Source organism: Crocodylus siamensis, chromosome 15 (genome assembly GCF_052110815.1).
Source record: "Crocodylus siamensis isolate JL-2025a chromosome 15, ASM5211081v1, whole genome shotgun sequence".
NCBI classification, from domain to species: domain Eukaryota; kingdom Metazoa; phylum Chordata; order Crocodylia; family Crocodylidae; genus Crocodylus; species Crocodylus siamensis.
In genome coordinates this window covers 32,265,622-32,283,847 of record NC_143409.1, presented here as the reverse complement: position 1 = coordinate 32,283,847, position 18,226 = coordinate 32,265,622, and the positions used below count along the sequence as shown (strand labels likewise).

The 18,226-nt window shown below is 40.5% G+C and overlaps 1 protein-coding gene across 13 annotated transcripts in view; it reads left to right on the top strand.

Annotated features, from left to right (window-relative positions):
* TLN2 (talin 2) overlaps window positions 1–18,226 on the top strand; it is a 383,956-nt gene that overhangs the window by 187,420 nt on the left and 178,310 nt on the right. For all 13 annotated transcript variants that reach the window (XM_090029605.1, XM_090029610.1, XM_090029613.1 and 10 more), the window contains 4 exons: window positions 364–493; window positions 3,066–3,218; window positions 5,927–6,069; window positions 7,883–8,010. In XM_090029605.1, coding sequence (XP_089885731.1) covers window positions 364–493; window positions 3,066–3,218; window positions 5,927–6,069; window positions 7,883–8,010 — 554 coding nt within the window. The remainder of the gene's footprint in view (window positions 1–363; window positions 494–3,065; window positions 3,219–5,926; window positions 6,070–7,882; window positions 8,011–18,226) is intronic.

Here is an 18,226-nt window from a genome sequence, read left to right as displayed (position 1 = left end):
GACCCCAGCGGTCTTTCCTACTCAAGTGCAGGGGGGCTAGACCTGATGATCTGCAACCCAACGGCAGGGTCCCTTCCAGCCCCTAAAAACTATGAAAATTATGAAAACTAGGGAGATTCCACTGCCTCTCTGGATAACCTGTTCCAGTGTTTTACTACCCTCTTAGTGGGACCATTCTTTCTAATATCTAACCTAAATTTCCCTTGCTGAAACTTGAGACCATTGCTCCTTGTTCTGTCAGACAGTTGCTCTTTGTTAATATAAGTGTAAAAATATACCTGCTCCCAGTTCCGCTTACTTTAGAGGACTGCAGTGTTAGAATGGCTTCTGAAGCTATCTAATGCCATATGATTTCCTCTGTAGGATATTTTGGAATACAAGAAAAAACAGAGACCTCAAAAAATACGGATGCTGGATGGGTCAGTGAAAACTGTTATGGTGGATGATTCTAAAACTGTTGGTGAATTACTAGTCACCATTTGCAGCAGGATAGGTGAGAGTTTTTGGATGTGAATATGTCCTTCTATATTTTGCACCATGTTGTTATGCACGTTAGGTACAGAAATTATCAACTTCTGCATTGTTTACACCCTTTGAGATTAATATTGTTTAGTTTTTATTAAATATATTCTGTAAAATAGTTATAGCTACTGCCCTATATGAGTCCATATGGATTTAAACCCTAAATTATTAGCTACTCAGCAGTCAGAGGTACCAAATGATTTGAAACCTAGTGTTCTAAATAAGGAGTACTTAAGCAGGCCCTAGGAAGTATGCACGGGCGTGTGGGAATGGAGCACCACTATGCACGATCCTGCACAGGCATGGAGGATGCTCACCCCCGCAACACACATACACATGCCTAGTAACACAACACCCCCTCCCCCAGCTCAGCAGCCGGGGGTACGTTGCTCTGTGTCTGGCTGCCAGGGCATACAATGATTCAAAAAGTTTGAAAACCCCTACTCTAAATATTTTAAGTATTTGTTAGCACAGTCTTAAGTTGAGTTTACTTGTATGAAGCAAAGAATTAAACCAACTTCATAGCTAGGCTTAGCAGAATTCAATATATTTTAAAAAATTTTGATGACTACAATCAGTAGTTATTTTTAAGCATTTATTTCAATTTTTCTCAATTGAAATTTTTAGAGCTGTGTGAATTTAGGGGTGGTTTTCAATTTTTATTGATGTAGAGTGTGTGTGTGTGTGTGTGTGTGTGTGTGTGTGCACGCGCATCCGCATGTAGACATGAATGCAAGTGTGAGCAACAGCTGCTGCAGGAGCTGGGGGCTGTGCCAGTGAGGGGGGCTTGGAGAGGCAGGGTTAGTAGTGCCTGGGAGCCTTAGGGCACTGGCCCCTCACTCTGCCCAGGTCCAAGCCATGGCAGGGGCTAAACTTCCACAGAGCCTGGTACAGGCCAGCCTCTACAGTAATGTGGATCACACATCCCAGGTGATGCAGGAGTTTGGTCCCTGTCTTAATTACCCATGGGCCAGGTTGGGCTCCACAGGAGTTTGGCCTCTGCCCTGACTGGGACCTGGGCAGAGCGATCAGCCAGCAGCACTTGGGTTTCCCTGCTGCTACTTGTCCTGCCCCTCTAACACCCAGCACAGCCTTACCCTGCAGTGGCTGGTGTGTGTGCGCGCGCGCACAGTGCCCTCTGCCCTTGATTTCCTTACCTCCGTCCCAGGGTTTTTTTAGGTGATGCAAAGAGCTGGGCAGGTGACCAGTTTGATCTTTACTGCCTACGAGATTCCCCCTATTGTTTAGAAACCAACTGTTAATTAAGTTTATCTTAAATTACCATATTTCCCCAAATCTACAATGACTTGAATGTAGGATGTCTCCACTCCCCCCAGTAAATACATTCTCTAGAATCTAGTTAGTGGAAACTTGTCTTAAATGCATCTTTCTGCATTGCTGTGGGAGGAGAAGCAGCGGCAGGGGGTGAAGAGCCAGACACTTTCCTTTTGCCCTGCTGCCCCTTGTACCCCGCATGCCTGTGCCTGGATAAGATGTTGCAGCTCTTGGGTGGGCCTTGTCAGGGCTGGAGGGACCGCAGCCAAAGCAGAAGGTAAGGGGGGAGGAGGCAGCTAGGTGGTGGGGGATTCTGCATGGGGGAGCAGGGGGTGGGGGGTATTAGCTGCAGGTCCCCCTGCCACCCAGTAGGTTCCCCTGCCCCGCTCCCCCCACTCTTTCCCCCACCAAATGAGCCATTCCCGCCTAGGACCGGCAGTGGCTCAGCTATGACTTCAGTCCCGAGCCTAAGCCCAAACAGAGCTGCTGCCTCCGCCAGGCCTTACTCGAATTCAAACCTTTTTTTCCTTCTTTAATTATTGGAGAGGGAAAAAGCCTCATCTTGGATTTAAGTAAATATGAAGTGAATAAAGCCAAATCAATTTAAGGCTGCTTTAATTTAAAATTTAAATGTTTATATGGGCTTTTAATATGGTTTAATTTATCCACTTAAAGAGTGTCTTAGACTCATTTTCATGTGTGTCCATGTTAGAAAATCCATTTTATTTGCAGTTCTGTATAGCCCAGAGCATCCTGTTAATGCTTACCAAGTAATGAAAAACAGAAGCAGGACAAGGATATCAGAGCAACATAAACATGTGCTATGTGCGCCATCCTGGCCTCCAATCCATTTCCATGTAAAATTCATAGTGAAGGCTGACAGCTAGAAAGCCCTAAAGGAACCAGATGTTTCAGAGGCTGTTTCTCAGTGTGTTCTGCCATGTTTCCGTGGACATACTTGGTATGCAAAAACTGTCCAGTCCACAAAGAAGAAATTGAAGGAGTCTGTGAGAGAAAATTTACTGTGGCGTGTCCCCTGTTCTGGAATTTACCCCTGTACAGATTACACCAGAGCTGAACCCTGCTGGTCTTTCTCACCAAAAAAGCCCCCTTGTTCCTGAGGTGGCTTGATCAGTTACTTTTACTTGATCAGTTTCTACATATACAATAAATGTATTTTTAATATTTAGAACAAATCCTATCCCTCTGTCTTTTTGTGTACATTACATTTTTCATGTTTCAAAGGCTGGTGTTGCTTGAACTTGCAGGAATAACAAATTATGAAGAATACTCCCTAATCCAGGAGAGCATTGAAGAGAAAAAGGAGGAGGGAACAGGAACACTTAAGAAAGACAGGACATTGTTACGAGATGAGAGAAAAATGGAGAAGTTGAAGGCAAAACTCCATACAGATGATGACTGTAAGTGTTCACCCCAAAAGGTTATATAACTAATTAAATGTACAAACCTGCATCACACTTACAGGCTCGGCAATGCTATACTCACTAGCACCGTGACTGAAAGAGACCTGAGGGTCATGATTGATCACAAGATGAACGCGAGCCACCAATGTGATACCACAGCTGGCAAAGCAAACAAAACTCTGGCATCCATCTACTGATGCATCTTGAACAAGACCTAGGATGTCATCCTCCCACTGTACTCAGCCTTGGTGAAGCCACAACTGGAGTACTGCATCCAATTCTGGGCTCCACGATTCAGGAAGGATGTGGAGAAGCTTGAAAGAGTCCAGAGGAGAGCCACATGCATGATCAGAGGACAAGAGAACAGGCCTTATGAAGACAGGCTGTGAGCTATGGGACTCATCAGCTTGGAGAAGCACAGGCTCAGAGGTGACCTGGTAGTAGCCTATAAGTACATCAGGATCTGGGAGAACACCTGTTCACCAGAGTACCCCAGGGGATGACAAGGTCCAACAGTCACAAACTTCTGCAAAACAGTTTTAGGCTGAACATAAGGAAAAACTTCTTTACTGTCTAAGCCCCCAAGGCCTGGAACAAACTCTCCCCAGAGGTGGTGCAAGCACCTACTCTGAACACTTTCAAGAAACATTTGGATGCTTATCTTGCTGGGATCCTTTGGCCCTAGCTGACTTCCTGCCTCTGGGGTAGGGGGCTGGACCCAATGATCTTACGAGGTCCCTTCCAGCCCTAATGTCTATGAAATCTATGAAACAGAGAAGCATGAGGAAAAGGGACACAGAAGGGTGGGGTTTTGTCCTGGAATTATCTCCCATCAAATGTGGCTTTCTTTTACAAATCCAGAAAAGTTTTATAAGAATAGGTACAGTGCCATATATGTGCATATGGTGTCTTTTGCTGTGGTGTTTTAACAGGCTGTGTTGCTTTTAGGCACAAGAGGTAGGGCATAGGTGAAAACCAGTGCAAGGTTTAGGGATATCTTTTTCTCTCGTGGCAGTTCAGTAGGAAGTTTGTTTCCTTAATGGTCTCATTTTATTTTACTAAGGAAGTATATTTAATGACTGATATCCTCTCATTCTTTTAACATATCTTGTGCTGTAGGTCTGTAAAATATAGCTTTATCTTTGCTGATCTCTGAATAAAATATAGAAGGAACCTAAACAGTGCTTGCTTTGTTTCTTGATATTTAAATCATGAGGAAAGAGTGCTTACAGTACAACAAACCAGAACTATTTTTAACTGGCACACCATTTGTTCCATCTGTAGAAAGATTTTTAGGTTAAGGACTTCCATTTTTGCAATGTTTCAGAACAGTGGCTCTAAACTAAACATACCTAGTTCTCACAACCCTTCTTTATACGGCTTGCATGCCACCTTCTTTATCATCCCTGTCATTCGCCTGTTCACTTATGAATCATCTCCAGTTTCTTGACATCCTTAAAATGCAGTGCCCAGAAGTGCAGTACTCCAGCTGAGGCCTGAACAGCACTGAGTAGAATGGTACTGTTTCTTCCTGTGTTTCTGATAATGAAGCCCAGAATTGTATTTTTTTTTTTTTTTGAGCCATGAGCATTTTGCCAATTCATGTTGCATTTATTCAGCAAAGTCTCCAGATGCTTCCTAGTAGTGCTCCTGTCTATCCAGTTATCCCCTATTCTGTATGCATCTATCTGAGGGTTTTGGGATTGTTTTTTTCCAGCTGTAGATCTTTACAGTTGTCTCGGTTGAATTTCAGTTTGTTGCCTGTAGCTGAGTTCTCTAATTTATCACAATCTGATTGAATACTGTTTGGAGCCTCTAAATTGCAAGTGCTCATGGTTTTTTGGTCATCTGTGAACTTGATTGGTAAGATTCCTCCTCCTGTACCCAAGTTACTCATACAAATGTTAAGCAGCATGAGACCTAGAACAGACATTGTGTGAACTCCACATGAAACCTTCTGCCAAGATGACTTTGATCCATTTATAGTTATTTTTTGCATGTTGTTACTCAGCGTAGTAGGTATTCATCTAACAATAATTTTGTCTACCTGTATTTCTCCAGTTTGCTTATTAGAATGTCACGTGGGACTGTGTCCAAAACTTTCTTCACATTCATGATCCCAGCTAAGTAGGGTAGCAGATTCATGCATATGAATACTGAATACATCTACTTAGCTTGAAGGAAAACTCACAGAACACCACACTATATTTCTACTTTATCAATGTATGTATTTCCTACATCTAACTTGTTTTGCTATGGAATCCATTATTGTGGTATCATGTTCCAATACTTAGCTACTCAAACGAGGAGAATATACTTTAATGTTATCATGCATAAATGAGCTTACATAGCAGCCTATTTTTACATTCTACTTGAAGAAAATGTTTGAGAGAACACCTACATTTAGGGTTTATACATAGTATTTCCAGTTACAAGCACTGCAAACACTGAGGGCCCAAATTGGGACTTGAAAAATAGCTTTTTTATTATTAATCTGTTGTTTTGTTTTCAAAACTACGTGGATTTATTTTCAAGCTTCTCTCAGAATCATTGAGGGCTACAAAGAAGAGCAGTAATGGTTCTCATGTAATCACGATGCCAGGAGCTGGGACTTCAGGAAAGAGGACATGCATACAGTTTTCACAAACAAAATCTGAGTTGGCAAGATTGAACACCTACTAATATGTATTGTGGCTCTGTTCCAGTAAACTGGCTAGATCACAGTCGAACATTCAGAGAACAAGGAGTTGATGAAAATGAAACACTGCTGCTGAGGCGGAAGTTCTTTTATTCAGACCAGAACGTAGACTCCAGAGACCCTGTTCAGCTGAACTTGCTTTATGTTCAGGTATAGTATCTGGAGCAGAGAAACCTCTTGCATCCTGTCGAATCATCCTTCAAGGTACATAACAAATGTTGTAACCAGTTGTGTTCAGCTGTCACTTCCATCCATTTCTTTATTATCGTACACCAGAACTTGAATTGGAAATTGGGGGTGTTCAGTGGCCCATTCCCTGAACCTAACTTCTGCAGGTGAGAGTAGGTGTAGATGTGTGGGTCTGCCTTGTTCTGGGAAGCAATGTAGAAAATAGAGTTTTAAACAAGGATCTGATGTCTTGTGTATAGTTAGCCAATATGTATATATATGCCCATCTGCTTAAGGAACAAGAACTGCTATAAGGAAGGAACTGGATTCTATTCCTGCTTGTATGCCAGCAGAATTTTTCACCAAGTTCTGATGAAGGACCCGTTTGTTTATCTTGTTTATCTTGGCAACCCCATGGACAAAAAATTGTTTGTGCAACTAAAGCAGAATTTCACCTGAAAAGTATTTATGAATGAAGGGAAAATACATACAACTTGACTCTAGGTTTCAATTTGACTGGGATTCTGGCAACTGTAAACACTAGCAATGAAGCAAATGCAATGTGAAGGCCATTGTAAAAATTTTCATTAGACTTATTTTGTGTCTCAGGACATATCTCTTGTGAATCACTTTCTGCTTGGGTACGGTTGTGATAAGCAGTATGCCACAGAATTGTATGTTTGGAGGAAAAGCTAGAGTACTTGCCCACTTAATAAAAGGACATTTCAGTTTTGCTGCTGTCAGATTTCATAAGCATTGAAGTCATTTTACCTGAGTCTAAAACAAACTTACTTGCAAGGGTGTGTAAATGTATTTAAAAAAACCCAAAACTTAAAAAGGAGAAGTGAAAGAGAGATTTTGGAATGGACTTTACATTCTGATACAGATACAAAGGGTGTCTGAGTATAAAATTAATTCAGAGGGATTCCCTTAATCATCACTGATGTCATGCAGTCAGGGAATATGTAAGGTTTTCTGTAAAACTTTTCTTTTAAGTGGTTGGTTCAGATGTTGTGTACTTTGTGTTAGAATTTACAAGATAGTAAAAAGTGATTGCGCAATAAATAGTGTCTTTCTGCTTTGCTTGAAAGCTGTCCCCAACAGCTGGATTCACATGGGACTGTTGAAAGTGCAACATTTCAGAACTCTAGGGCAAATGATAAAGATGACATTGTTTGCATACCTCACTTATATTTTTAAATGTTCAAGAATATTTCACTTTTAACAGCCCTTTCCACTTCAGTGGGTCCCCCTGTGTCCCTATTGAAGCAGCATGCACCAGTGCTTCCATTCCATTACCTGCTCTATGGCTAAGTACCACTTCATTTTTCAGCCTAGCTTTTAAATCTAGCACCTTCTGCAACCACTAAATATATGCACAGAAGAAGAGTGGAAAATGCAGTTGTCTTTCAACCCTACAGGTGCAGTCAATATTTTACATACTAAGTAGATAACTTTCTTTTTTATTATAGTATTGAATCTCTCTCTCTCTCTTTGCCCTCACCCCCCTCCCGTTTCCACCCTCCCAATATAAACTGTTTAGGTCAGATCCTTAGCTAACGTAAACAGATCTAGCTGGCTTAATTTCAGTTTGGCTATGGAGGTTCTCACCAGGGGAGAATCTGGCCTTTTGTTTATTTTATTAGTCACAAACATATCCACAGTGGAATAACAAATTTATTCTGACAGGAAAGCTTGCTGCTTGATTCTTGGTTTTTGTTCAGGCTTTTGAGGAATTTCAGAGGCACCGTAACTGCTTCTGATGTGCTTGACATGTCTTTGCTTACCTTTTTAGGCTCGAGATGACATCCTGAATGGCTCCCATCCGGTCTCCTTCGAGAAGGCTTGTGAGTTTGGAGGCTTTCAAGCACAGATTCAGTTTGGACCTCATGTGGAGCACAAACACAAGCCTGGATTCTTGGAGTAAGCTGCTTTGCTTATGTCTAAATTTGAAGATCATCTTTGCAAACAGTGCAGGGTCTGCAAGAACTAGGGGCTGCTTGGGCCCTAGAATACATGGGAAGCATAATAGAAAGGACTGAAGTGTGTTTAATGCACAGGTGTAGGATTCAGGAAGCCTGGGTTCTGTTCCTGATTGTCAGCTTTTGTCTGTTTGCCTCAATATTGCTGTCTAGTCTGTATATCACAGCCAGATTGATCGTTTATTTGTTACTGAAGTGTATAAAGATCATGAGTTAAAAGGGGCTGTGGGGCTGTTGACTAATATTCCCAGCACTAAGTGTATTTAGTGATGACCAAGGCTGTGGATAAATGCATCTCAGTGCTTTGAGAAGGGATGCTGATATGCGACCCAGGAGAGCAACTGTCATGCTTGCCTTATCCTGTGGTGATACAACTTTTGTTAAGTCACCAACACGTGGATCCTGAATAAAGCAGGATTAAAGCTGGATCAGGTTCACTATATTTGTATCACTCCAGAATCATGCAGGCAGTTGCACTGTATCAGTTTATATAATTACCTTTCGATTTCAGGAGAGTTGTTACATCTCTTCCTATCTTAAATTTTTTAGAGAGAGATAGAGAAAGAATTCCAAATCTGAGAAACAGACTTACCCTGCCACCGCATGATACTGAGCAAGGCCTGTATCCGCCCTTGCAGATTTGGAGAACAATGAATTCTGTATATGGACACTGCTTCACTTTAGCTATGCTGCCTTTCCTAATTTTCTTGTCTCTCCTTAAGCAAAGGGTTAAATTTGACTAAAAACTACACACACTGAATGTCTACTGATTTTTTTTTTCCTAGCTGGTATGCACAGAACATAGTAGGAAAGGAATAGAAATGTAAGGAGGACAGACAGGGGGATGTGCAAAGGGCTTGATCAGCTGCTAAGCAGGTAGAGAAGACTTGCCTTCAAGTAGGGCTGTAGGGGGGTCATGATTAAGCTTAAATGTGAAGAATGAGATACATAGAGCAGTGGGTGTGTTCTGTTTTTGACAGGCAGAGAAATCCTTGATGAATCTTTGATGTCAGGTGTGACCTGACATTTGCTTTAATGTAGCCCAAAGAATCTCTTTTAAATGGTGACTTACTTTGAAATGTGCTACACTGCAGCCTAGAATGTCTGAAATGCTTTATTTTTGGAACAGTTCCCTAAAGCAGCTGTTATATGATGCTCAGTTATGCAAACAAATCACATAAGCAAATATCCTTCAGTTCCAATTAATCTGAGGAATCAGCGTTCTTTTGTACAGTCTGGATTTAGTCTCACTGCTGATTGGACAATGAAGCAGTACTTAAAGAGCTGCTGATTTCTCTTAGAAGTGTGAAAACACTATGTAATAGACATAACATAGTTCTAGCCTTTATTCCCTCTTATTGAGACTATTTGCATAACTATTACTTAAGAGCCTCTTTTATTCTACAGTCCCTCTATTCAAGCCTATTCCCAACCTGATACCATTCGTGTGGCAACCCATTATCATACCATATTATGACAAGATAGTGCTAAGCAAAGGTTATGACCCATGGATTTTAGTGTTCATAGCAAAGATTTCTTTTTTTTTAAAGGATGTGTTTTATTGGTTTTGTTTTTAAAGATGTCTTTAAGGTTTATCTTACTGCACGAAATTCCCATAAAAGCGTCTGTTTGGCCAGTCTCTTCAGTGGCTATGCAATGTCAGCAGACCTCAGCTGCCAAGAACCCTCCAGGTTTTCTGTCTCTTGGTCTAATTCCATAGAATAAAAAATTGTCCAGTCTTGTGGCATTATTTGTGTATTAGACATGCACTGCAGGATATATATTTTCACTTCCACTGTGCAAGCCAGACTGTATGAAATTCATTAAGCTATAAAATGCTAAATGTCAGTGCAATACCCATTATGCTTTTTAGAAATGAAATGTAAAAATAATTAGAGATTGTTCCTTTGAAATTCATAAATGACTCAAGTTTCAGGAGTTTATTGTTAACTGTAGGGATTTTTCTGTCAATTGTTTTATTTCCATTAGGTATAATCTTGTTACCATAATGAGAAATGTTATGTTATCTGCCCCTAACAATGTATTTCCTTTGTACAGGTTAATTCCAGTTCTTTTGGATATGCTCTCTTACTACTACTTTTCATTAGAAAACAAAAAGAAAGAAATTACGCAACTTTATCTTCCATTTGTTTAAAAAAAAATACTGACTTCAGAAAAGCAAAAGCAAGATTTTGAGTTAATATTTCTAGACCAGGTTTTGCAAATATTATTTTCCTTTCTATGGAAATATATTGATATATTAATCAAAGTGTGAAAGAGTTGAAGTTGTATGTTAATTAAGTTACAACTTAAATTGAAATGTGGTTGATCAGTAACCATTGACTAACCAATGTCATCTCAACACACTTAAAAGCTTCCTTAAAGGGATTATATTTGCTTATAAAAAAAAGTAGGAGGAAAGTAGGGTTGGTCCCTTTCCTAGCATACAGCTGAAACAACTTTGTTTAATTTACCATATTAACAGCTTGTTTATATGGAGAATTCTCCTTTTTTAATCCCTTTCTGTCATTGATAAATTACTCTTGGCACAAATAAAGATTAGTGCCTGCATCATTTTAACACTTAGATACTGGTTGTTGGAATTTCCTTATAGTACATGCCAGAGTAAGCAGACATTAGTATTAACTGTGAGAACTTTCAGGCTATCAGATCTTAAATAGCTTGATGAAAATGGGTTTAAATTTTGCCTCTTCATCTACAGAGGCAGGTTGTGGTTAAATTTGATGAGAAAATAGCTGTTTAAAAAAAATGTCCTTTCTATTCATATGTAGATGAGAATGTGTAAAGTGGCTAAACCTACCCACCAACAGCTTTGATTTCCAAGTAAAAACAGTAACCAATCAGATCTCTTCTTTATGATTCCACCTTTTAATGAACATTAAAAAACATCATTTGGGGGTTGTGTGATGTTGCTGTGGAGGATGGATGCTTAGAGCCAGAGCTCCAGGGGAAATGTGGCATAATCCAAAGGTATTACCTACCCCTAGCCCCATTCAGGCTTCAGAAACATTTTCTCCTAAATGCTAAAGGGCAGCTGCATATAAGGAAACTGATATGCAAAGCTCCACACGCATTCACAAGAAGAAATAACTGAAGCAACTGGCAGACCATGAGTATTCAGAGATGGCTGCTGAAACTGGAAATAAAGCAGGGGAAGAAGAAGACTAAAGCAGCTTCCAGCACCACTGATGACTTTGATGAGTTCACGTCTGAGTTCAGGTCTCTATTCTTGAACTAAAAGCTTGACAAGATTGCATCTGAGACGGAAGAATTTAGGAACAGAATTACAGATACTGAGAAGAATGTGGAAAAACCTTTAAAGCTAATGCTGAATTCCAAAACAGAATTAGTCTGATTTAAAGAAAAAAAGGAAAAAGCTCTCAATAAAAATGGAAATATGGAAAATCTCATGGAAGGAGGAAAAATATTAAAACCAAGAATATCCCTGTAGGGCAAAGAAAGGGGATCTTACTAAATTCTTTGAAGAACCACTATAAACCTTAGAGCCAGAAGCAGGCTCACTGATATTCATAGATAATATTTGTGCTTCTCCCAGCACAAATAGACTTAGTGATAACATTGTAAGAATACTTTCCTGCAAACAAAAACAACATCTAGAGAACTCTCTACAGTTAAATTGGATGGATACAAAGTACACATTTTTTTCAAGATGCATCGTATTCCACTCTAAATAAAAGAACTGAAAAAGATTATGCAACATGATTCAGAGAAGCAAAGACAAAATACAGATGGGGCTATCCTTTAAGTTCTGTTTGCTCAGGAAGGACAGCAATGCATCATTAAAAATAAGGCAGGAGTTGGAGTACTCGAAAGATTCCAACTAACAGAAGACAACTTGGAAGCACAATCAGTTTCCAACAAAGATCTTGAAGCTCAAAACAGAAATATGGAGTGGCAGATTATGAACAAAAAACAAAAGAAGGAAGATCATGAGGAATAATGACAGGAAACCTGAGATGAAGAGTTGCAAAACTATGATTTACAAGAAGATGTGAAAATGTAGGAATAGGCTTGCTAAGTATAAGTAAATCCTGCAGAGGTTGTTAATGTTTGAAACCCTACTTGAAGTAATTTGGGTAGAGAAACATGTGTGGTTTGAAATTGTAAAGGCAGAGCCCTCATTAAAAAAATGAGAGTGCAAGTGGGAAAATAAAGGAAAAGACAAAATCAAGAGGGTTTGGGGAAAAAGGGGCCTCCTCTGGGGGAGGGACTGGCCTGCTTCATGGCTTCCTCCCTCCCTTGGTGATAATCCTTTATGTTTGTGGTCTGGATCTGACCAAGAGAGACCTGTCATCCAACCCTGACTGCTGCCTGTGGGTTTCAGAGTTGATTCAGAGGTAGCATGTGGCTCATACCAGCTGACCCCACTCACAGCGCTCAGTCTTTCCATTTGGAGACCCCACATCTGCTCCTTGCCAGATCCAGTGCGCATCCCGAAGTGGGTTGGCACAGGTGGCACAGTCCTGGTGAGGCCAGTGTGATGCACACTGCACCCACTCCAGCCATTCTCTGGATCCAGCATGGAGCATTCATGTGCTGAACTAGGCATCATGTGCAGTTCAGTCCTGGCCTGGCTGCAACAGATGCCATACCCACTTGAGGACATGCACTTGGTCTGGCATGAGAAACCTGTCTGCGGGCCTGATCCCACCCACAGACTGGTCCCACACCATTCATCTCAGCTATAAGTCCATAAAATAATACTATGATTTCACCCGAAGTGGCAAGTAGTTCACCACATCAGAAGGGTAGTTTAACTACTGACTTTACTGGAGCATTGGTGAATCTATACATTTTTACAAATGGGATGTGGAGGTGGGGAAAGGGCACTTTCTAGTAGGGTTTACTTGAGAACATAGGGAGGAGGGGGAAGAGACTAAAAAACACAAAGCATTGGTAAGGCTGGTGCATAAAGTTAAGGTTGTTTGCTTTTGAGGAAGTGGGTGGAGGAGGAATTAGGGTGGGTATGTTGGGAAGGTGGGGTAAAACATGTTTTGAATCCAAAATAATCCTTCAGAAAAGAAAGAACCTCTTTGTGCAGACAGTTTAAACCCAGATTCAAAGATAAGGTTATTTACTAATAGAGTAAAAACTACAAAGTCACAGAAACCAATTCAGCAGGTGGCAACATACTGTTCTTGTGATGTTGAATTAACTCTGGTTTTACACTGTAAATGTTAAGGTTCTTAATAATATTAAATAGAAGAAAGTGCTACAAGCCATCAAAGATGAACCACCAGATTTTTGCTTCATCCAAGAAATGCACCTTTAAAAGGAATTCAGTGAATACGTAAGAGGCAAGTGGTTTCACTCCTCCTCCCCCCATATAGCTCCAGACAAATTGACTGAAAGAGGAGTTGCAATTATAATTTATCATTTACCTTTCAGCTAAAAGAAACATATATGGATATGGAAGGCAGGTGCACACTTGTTAAAAGAACTGTTGGAAATAGAATGTTAACTCACCTAATCAGGGAGAGCCAGATGTCTTTCTTTAGAAAGCCATCTCAAACTTCAGAGAAATTTAAACAGGGCGATATTTTGGGAGGAGACTATAAATACTGTGTTTTGGACTCAAAAGTAGATGGAGCTGATGGAGGTATAACAAAGGACAGAAAATCAGGTGCAGCACTAAGATTATGAATGTTGTGATTTCTAGAGATGTATAAATCCAAAAGAGAGAGATCTTTTTATTCAACACCACACAAACTATGTACACAAATAGATATGAGGCCAATTTCCAAATAATTAGTTAATAATGCTATATCAGCTACACAAGGCAGAACAGACTGGCCAGATCATGGACCAGTACAGTTATCTATTAGAGAAGTGCAAAAGGAAAACTTGGAAACTAACTATCCCATTTTAATATGACCAGGAAGGAGTCCAACTATTAGAAAGGAAATCAAACTCTTAATTCACTGAAAATAATATAAATCACATTAAATTGCTAATGTTAAACGTGTTGTTCTATTATGCACAAATATTTTTCCTACTGTTTTTTTCTTTCTATTCTCCTTTCATGATTTAATTAGCAATGCTGTTTAGTCTCCAAAGATGTGGGCATTTTTTCCGGCAAAGTAAAAATCAGTAACCAATGTTACTACAGATACTACCTTACTGGACGTTATCAATAACATATAGATGATAGAGGAGCACGGGAAGTTAGTATTTATTTATACACACTGAAGTGTACATGACATAACCTTGAGAAAAACTGCTCAACGGTGTCCACTGGAGTAGAAAACAGGTTGCTAATTCCATTCTTGAGCAGTATATCATTGTATCTCCATTACTTGCCATGCAAAGAATTTTGCCGTTTTCACAAGTTCTTCTAGTTGTGTTTGGGAGCTGTTACGTTCAGAACCATCATCCATATGATGACGTCCATGGAAGCAGCCAGTTAAAAAGGCAGCATTTTTCCCCTTGTTGGGAATCTGGATTTGATAGAATAATGGTAGGAACTATTTTCATTGTCCTTTGTTTCAGGAAAGACCGTTACATTAAAAAAAATGCCCATTGGTTTTGTAGACTCATTTCCATGGTTCATTTTTTCCCTCCTTCAGGTATCTTAACAATATTTGTGGGTTTTTTCTGCGTAATCCATTATTTGACTGCCATTAGAAATCAGCTTCTTTTATTAGAGGTGGGCTTAAACCCACTAATTTAACATACCTCACAATTTCAGGAAGAGCCTTTTACATATAAATTGAGGCATCCAACCTTTCCCCTACAGTTATAAATTAGACATTTATCCAGAAAGGGAAGAAGCCCATTTTCTAGTTTTGGTTTGGATATATCCAAAATCCTTTCTTTGTGTGATCTTAGACAAAGGTGAAAATAATGTAAAAACTAGATTTCTTACATTTTGGACTAGAAGTTCAGCAAGAACAACTTACAGACTTTTAATACTGTTGTGCTCCAAGCCTGACTAGACCCTCTACTGAGCCTCTAGATCTTAGAGGCTTATGACCCCATTCATTTGACCTCAGTTATGACTTAGTCACTTGACCCCAATGGTATTCCTGCTTAGAGCCGGGGGGGAGGGGGGCTGGATCCGATGATCTTCAAAGTCCCTTCCAGCCCCTAACAATCTATGAATCTATGAAAAAGAATATTTTATGTCATGCTTTCAAAGCAGGCATTAAAAGCAGCCTAATAAATAGAGAGTCTCATCTTGAGAAGCTGGATACCTTCAAGTCAGCCGGCCCTGACAATCTGCACCCCAGGGTACTCAAGGAGCTGGCGAGCATCATAGCCCAGCCCGGCACGGATCTTTGAAAACTCCTGGTGCTCTGGTGTAGTGCCCGAAGACCGGAAGAAGGCCAATGTGGTGCCGATCTTCAAGAAAGGGAGGAGAGTGGATCCGGCTAACTACAGGCCCATTAGCCTGACTTCTATCCTGGGGAAGATCTTAGAAAAATTTATTAAGCAGGCCATCCTTGAGGGACTGGTCCAGGCTAACATCCAGCACAGGTTTGTTGCGGGTAGGTCTTGTTTGACCAATCTCATTTCCTTCTATGACCAGGTGACCTATCACCTGGACAAGGGAGAAGAGATTAATGTCATATATCTTGACTTCAAAAAAGCTTTTGATCTGGTATTTCATGATCACTTCTTGGCCAAACTGGCTGGTTGTGGCCTTGGCTCCACCACGATCTGCTGGCTGGGAAATTGGCTCCGTGGTCGGACCCAGAGGTCTGGAACAGTCTGCCATCGGAGGTGGTTCAAGCACCTGCACTGAACACCTTCAAGAGTAAATTGGATGCTTATCTTGCTGGGATCCTATGACCCCAGCTGACTTCCTGCCCTTTGGGCAGGGGGCTGGACTCCGTGATCTCCCGAGGTCCCTTCCAGCCCTGATGTCTATGAAATCTATGAAAGATGGACTACAAGGGAGGAAATGCAAAATCTGAGTAGTGAGGTGGAAAGACTTAAAAAATTATACCAGATAAGCCAATCACAGAAAGTATATAAAAAGCAGAAACTAAAAATAAGATAAATTGGTTACAAACTGAAAGAGCAGAAAAAGCACTTACATACACAAAAACAGCTATATTAATAAAATCATAAAGAAGTAGGACTGTAAAGGGCCTCCAAAGGTCATCTAATCCAACATCACCCTGAGGCAAGATCATCCCTATCCAACCCATCCTATACAAATCCATTGTTAAACCTCTTAATAAAACTGGGCAGTCAACCCTAACAGAACAAAAGACATAACACCCTAACCTGCTGTAGGTAAAGTAGGGAAACCGCGGTAGCTGTCATCCTGCTTCTGTAAAGGTTGTTAACATATGCTTACGAGATCCCAGAAAGAGAGCCATGCTCCCTACTACAGAGCAAGGCAAAAACCCCCACAGTCCATACCAATCTGGCCTAGAACTCCTTTATGACCCCAAATATAGCAATCAGTCTGACTCAAAGCAGAGGGACAAGACCCTCTAGCCAGGAACCTCTGGGAGGAGCATTCAAACATCCCAGTTAGAATCCCCAGCCTTGGGTGCAGGCAACACCCAATGTCTCTGTGGAAGGCTTCAAAGCCCCCTCGATGTATAGGAGCAAGCAGGGAATTCCCTCCCAGCCCTATGTGGCAAACAGCAAAGCCCAGCAAGCTGGGAAATAACCATAGTAGAATATGGGCATAGCTATCCTATAGCCTCCACTGCACACTGTTTGCTTTGGGGTTGTGGGTCCATGGTGCATGCAGCAACTGCTCTGGGACATATTCTGAATCCAGCATGGAGCCAATGCACACTGAAGTGGGCAGTGTACAGGACCATCCAGCACACCCTGTATGCCGTCTGTGGGTCAATTACAAGATGCACAGACAGCACTGGGGACTAGATTACAGGGCTCCACAGGCCAGACCTGGGCCGCAGGTCACATCTTTGGAGCCCCTGATCTAGACATACTACTGGTCTCTGAAAAAGGTGTTACAACTCAGGAAAGCGACCTTGGAGTCACTGTATGTAGTGGTCTAAAAACACTTACTCAGTGTGCATCAGTGACCAAAAAACAAATCATGTTAGGTACCATTAAGAATAGAATTGCAACCAAAATGGAAAGTATCATTATACTGCTGTATAAATCTGTATTGCATTCACATCTTGGAATGCTGCATAAAATTCTGATTAAAATGTAGTGGAAATAGAAAAGGTACAGACAGGGGCAACAAAGATGACCAGGAGTTAAGGAGCAACTATTGTACTGTGCAAGACTTGAAAAAAGCTGTGTGTCTTCAATTTGGAAAGGAGACATCTGAGGGAGAATGTTAGAGGTCTATAAAATCATGAAGTGGATGGATAAAGTGAGTAGGGAATGGTTATTCGCCAAGTCCCGGAATACAAAAACAAGGGGGGCATTAGTGAAAGGCAAGTGGAAGTATATTTTTATAGCCCATAGTTAACTTGTGAAATTGCCACAGGAGGTTGTAGAATCTGATTGTAGATTGTAGGTTCAAAAAAGGATGGGGCTATTTATCAGAGGACAGATCTGTTGGGAGCTATTAAATGGAACAGTCAGGGACATCTAACATCCTTAAACCAATGGTAGTTGATGCCAGGGAGGGTCCTACAGGGGACAGAACATTGCTATTGTGTCCTGGTTAGGGAGTTCCTCTAAAGCATCTGATATGTAGAATTTCTGTTTTAGGAAATTGTAAAGACAGACTATGCCATTGGAGTGTTTTACTATCTTTCCTGTAATGCAAATTAAAACTCTAAATTGGTATAGGTCAGCATTCCATTTTTAAGAAAATTGTATCTTAGCTGTTAGCATTACTGGATGTTCATTAGAATAATTATTTTATATATAGTGTTGTATTCATCCAAGGGTTTCTCTGCATAGGGATACTTAGGAAAATTATTTGAAAGTGGTAGTTAAAGTGCATTAAACCTTTGTGTGAGCACTTTCATGCAGAATTCAAGTAGTCTTAATTTGATTTAGCTTAATTTACTTCCAAGGTAAATTAAACTAAACTGAACTAAGGCCATTTAAAATCTAAATTGGACTGTCAATAGAGAAATGTAATGCGGGTTAATTAATCCACTTCTTATAAATTAATTTGAATTATTTTTTCTGAGTGTCTCCATGCAGACAAATCCTAAAGGAGA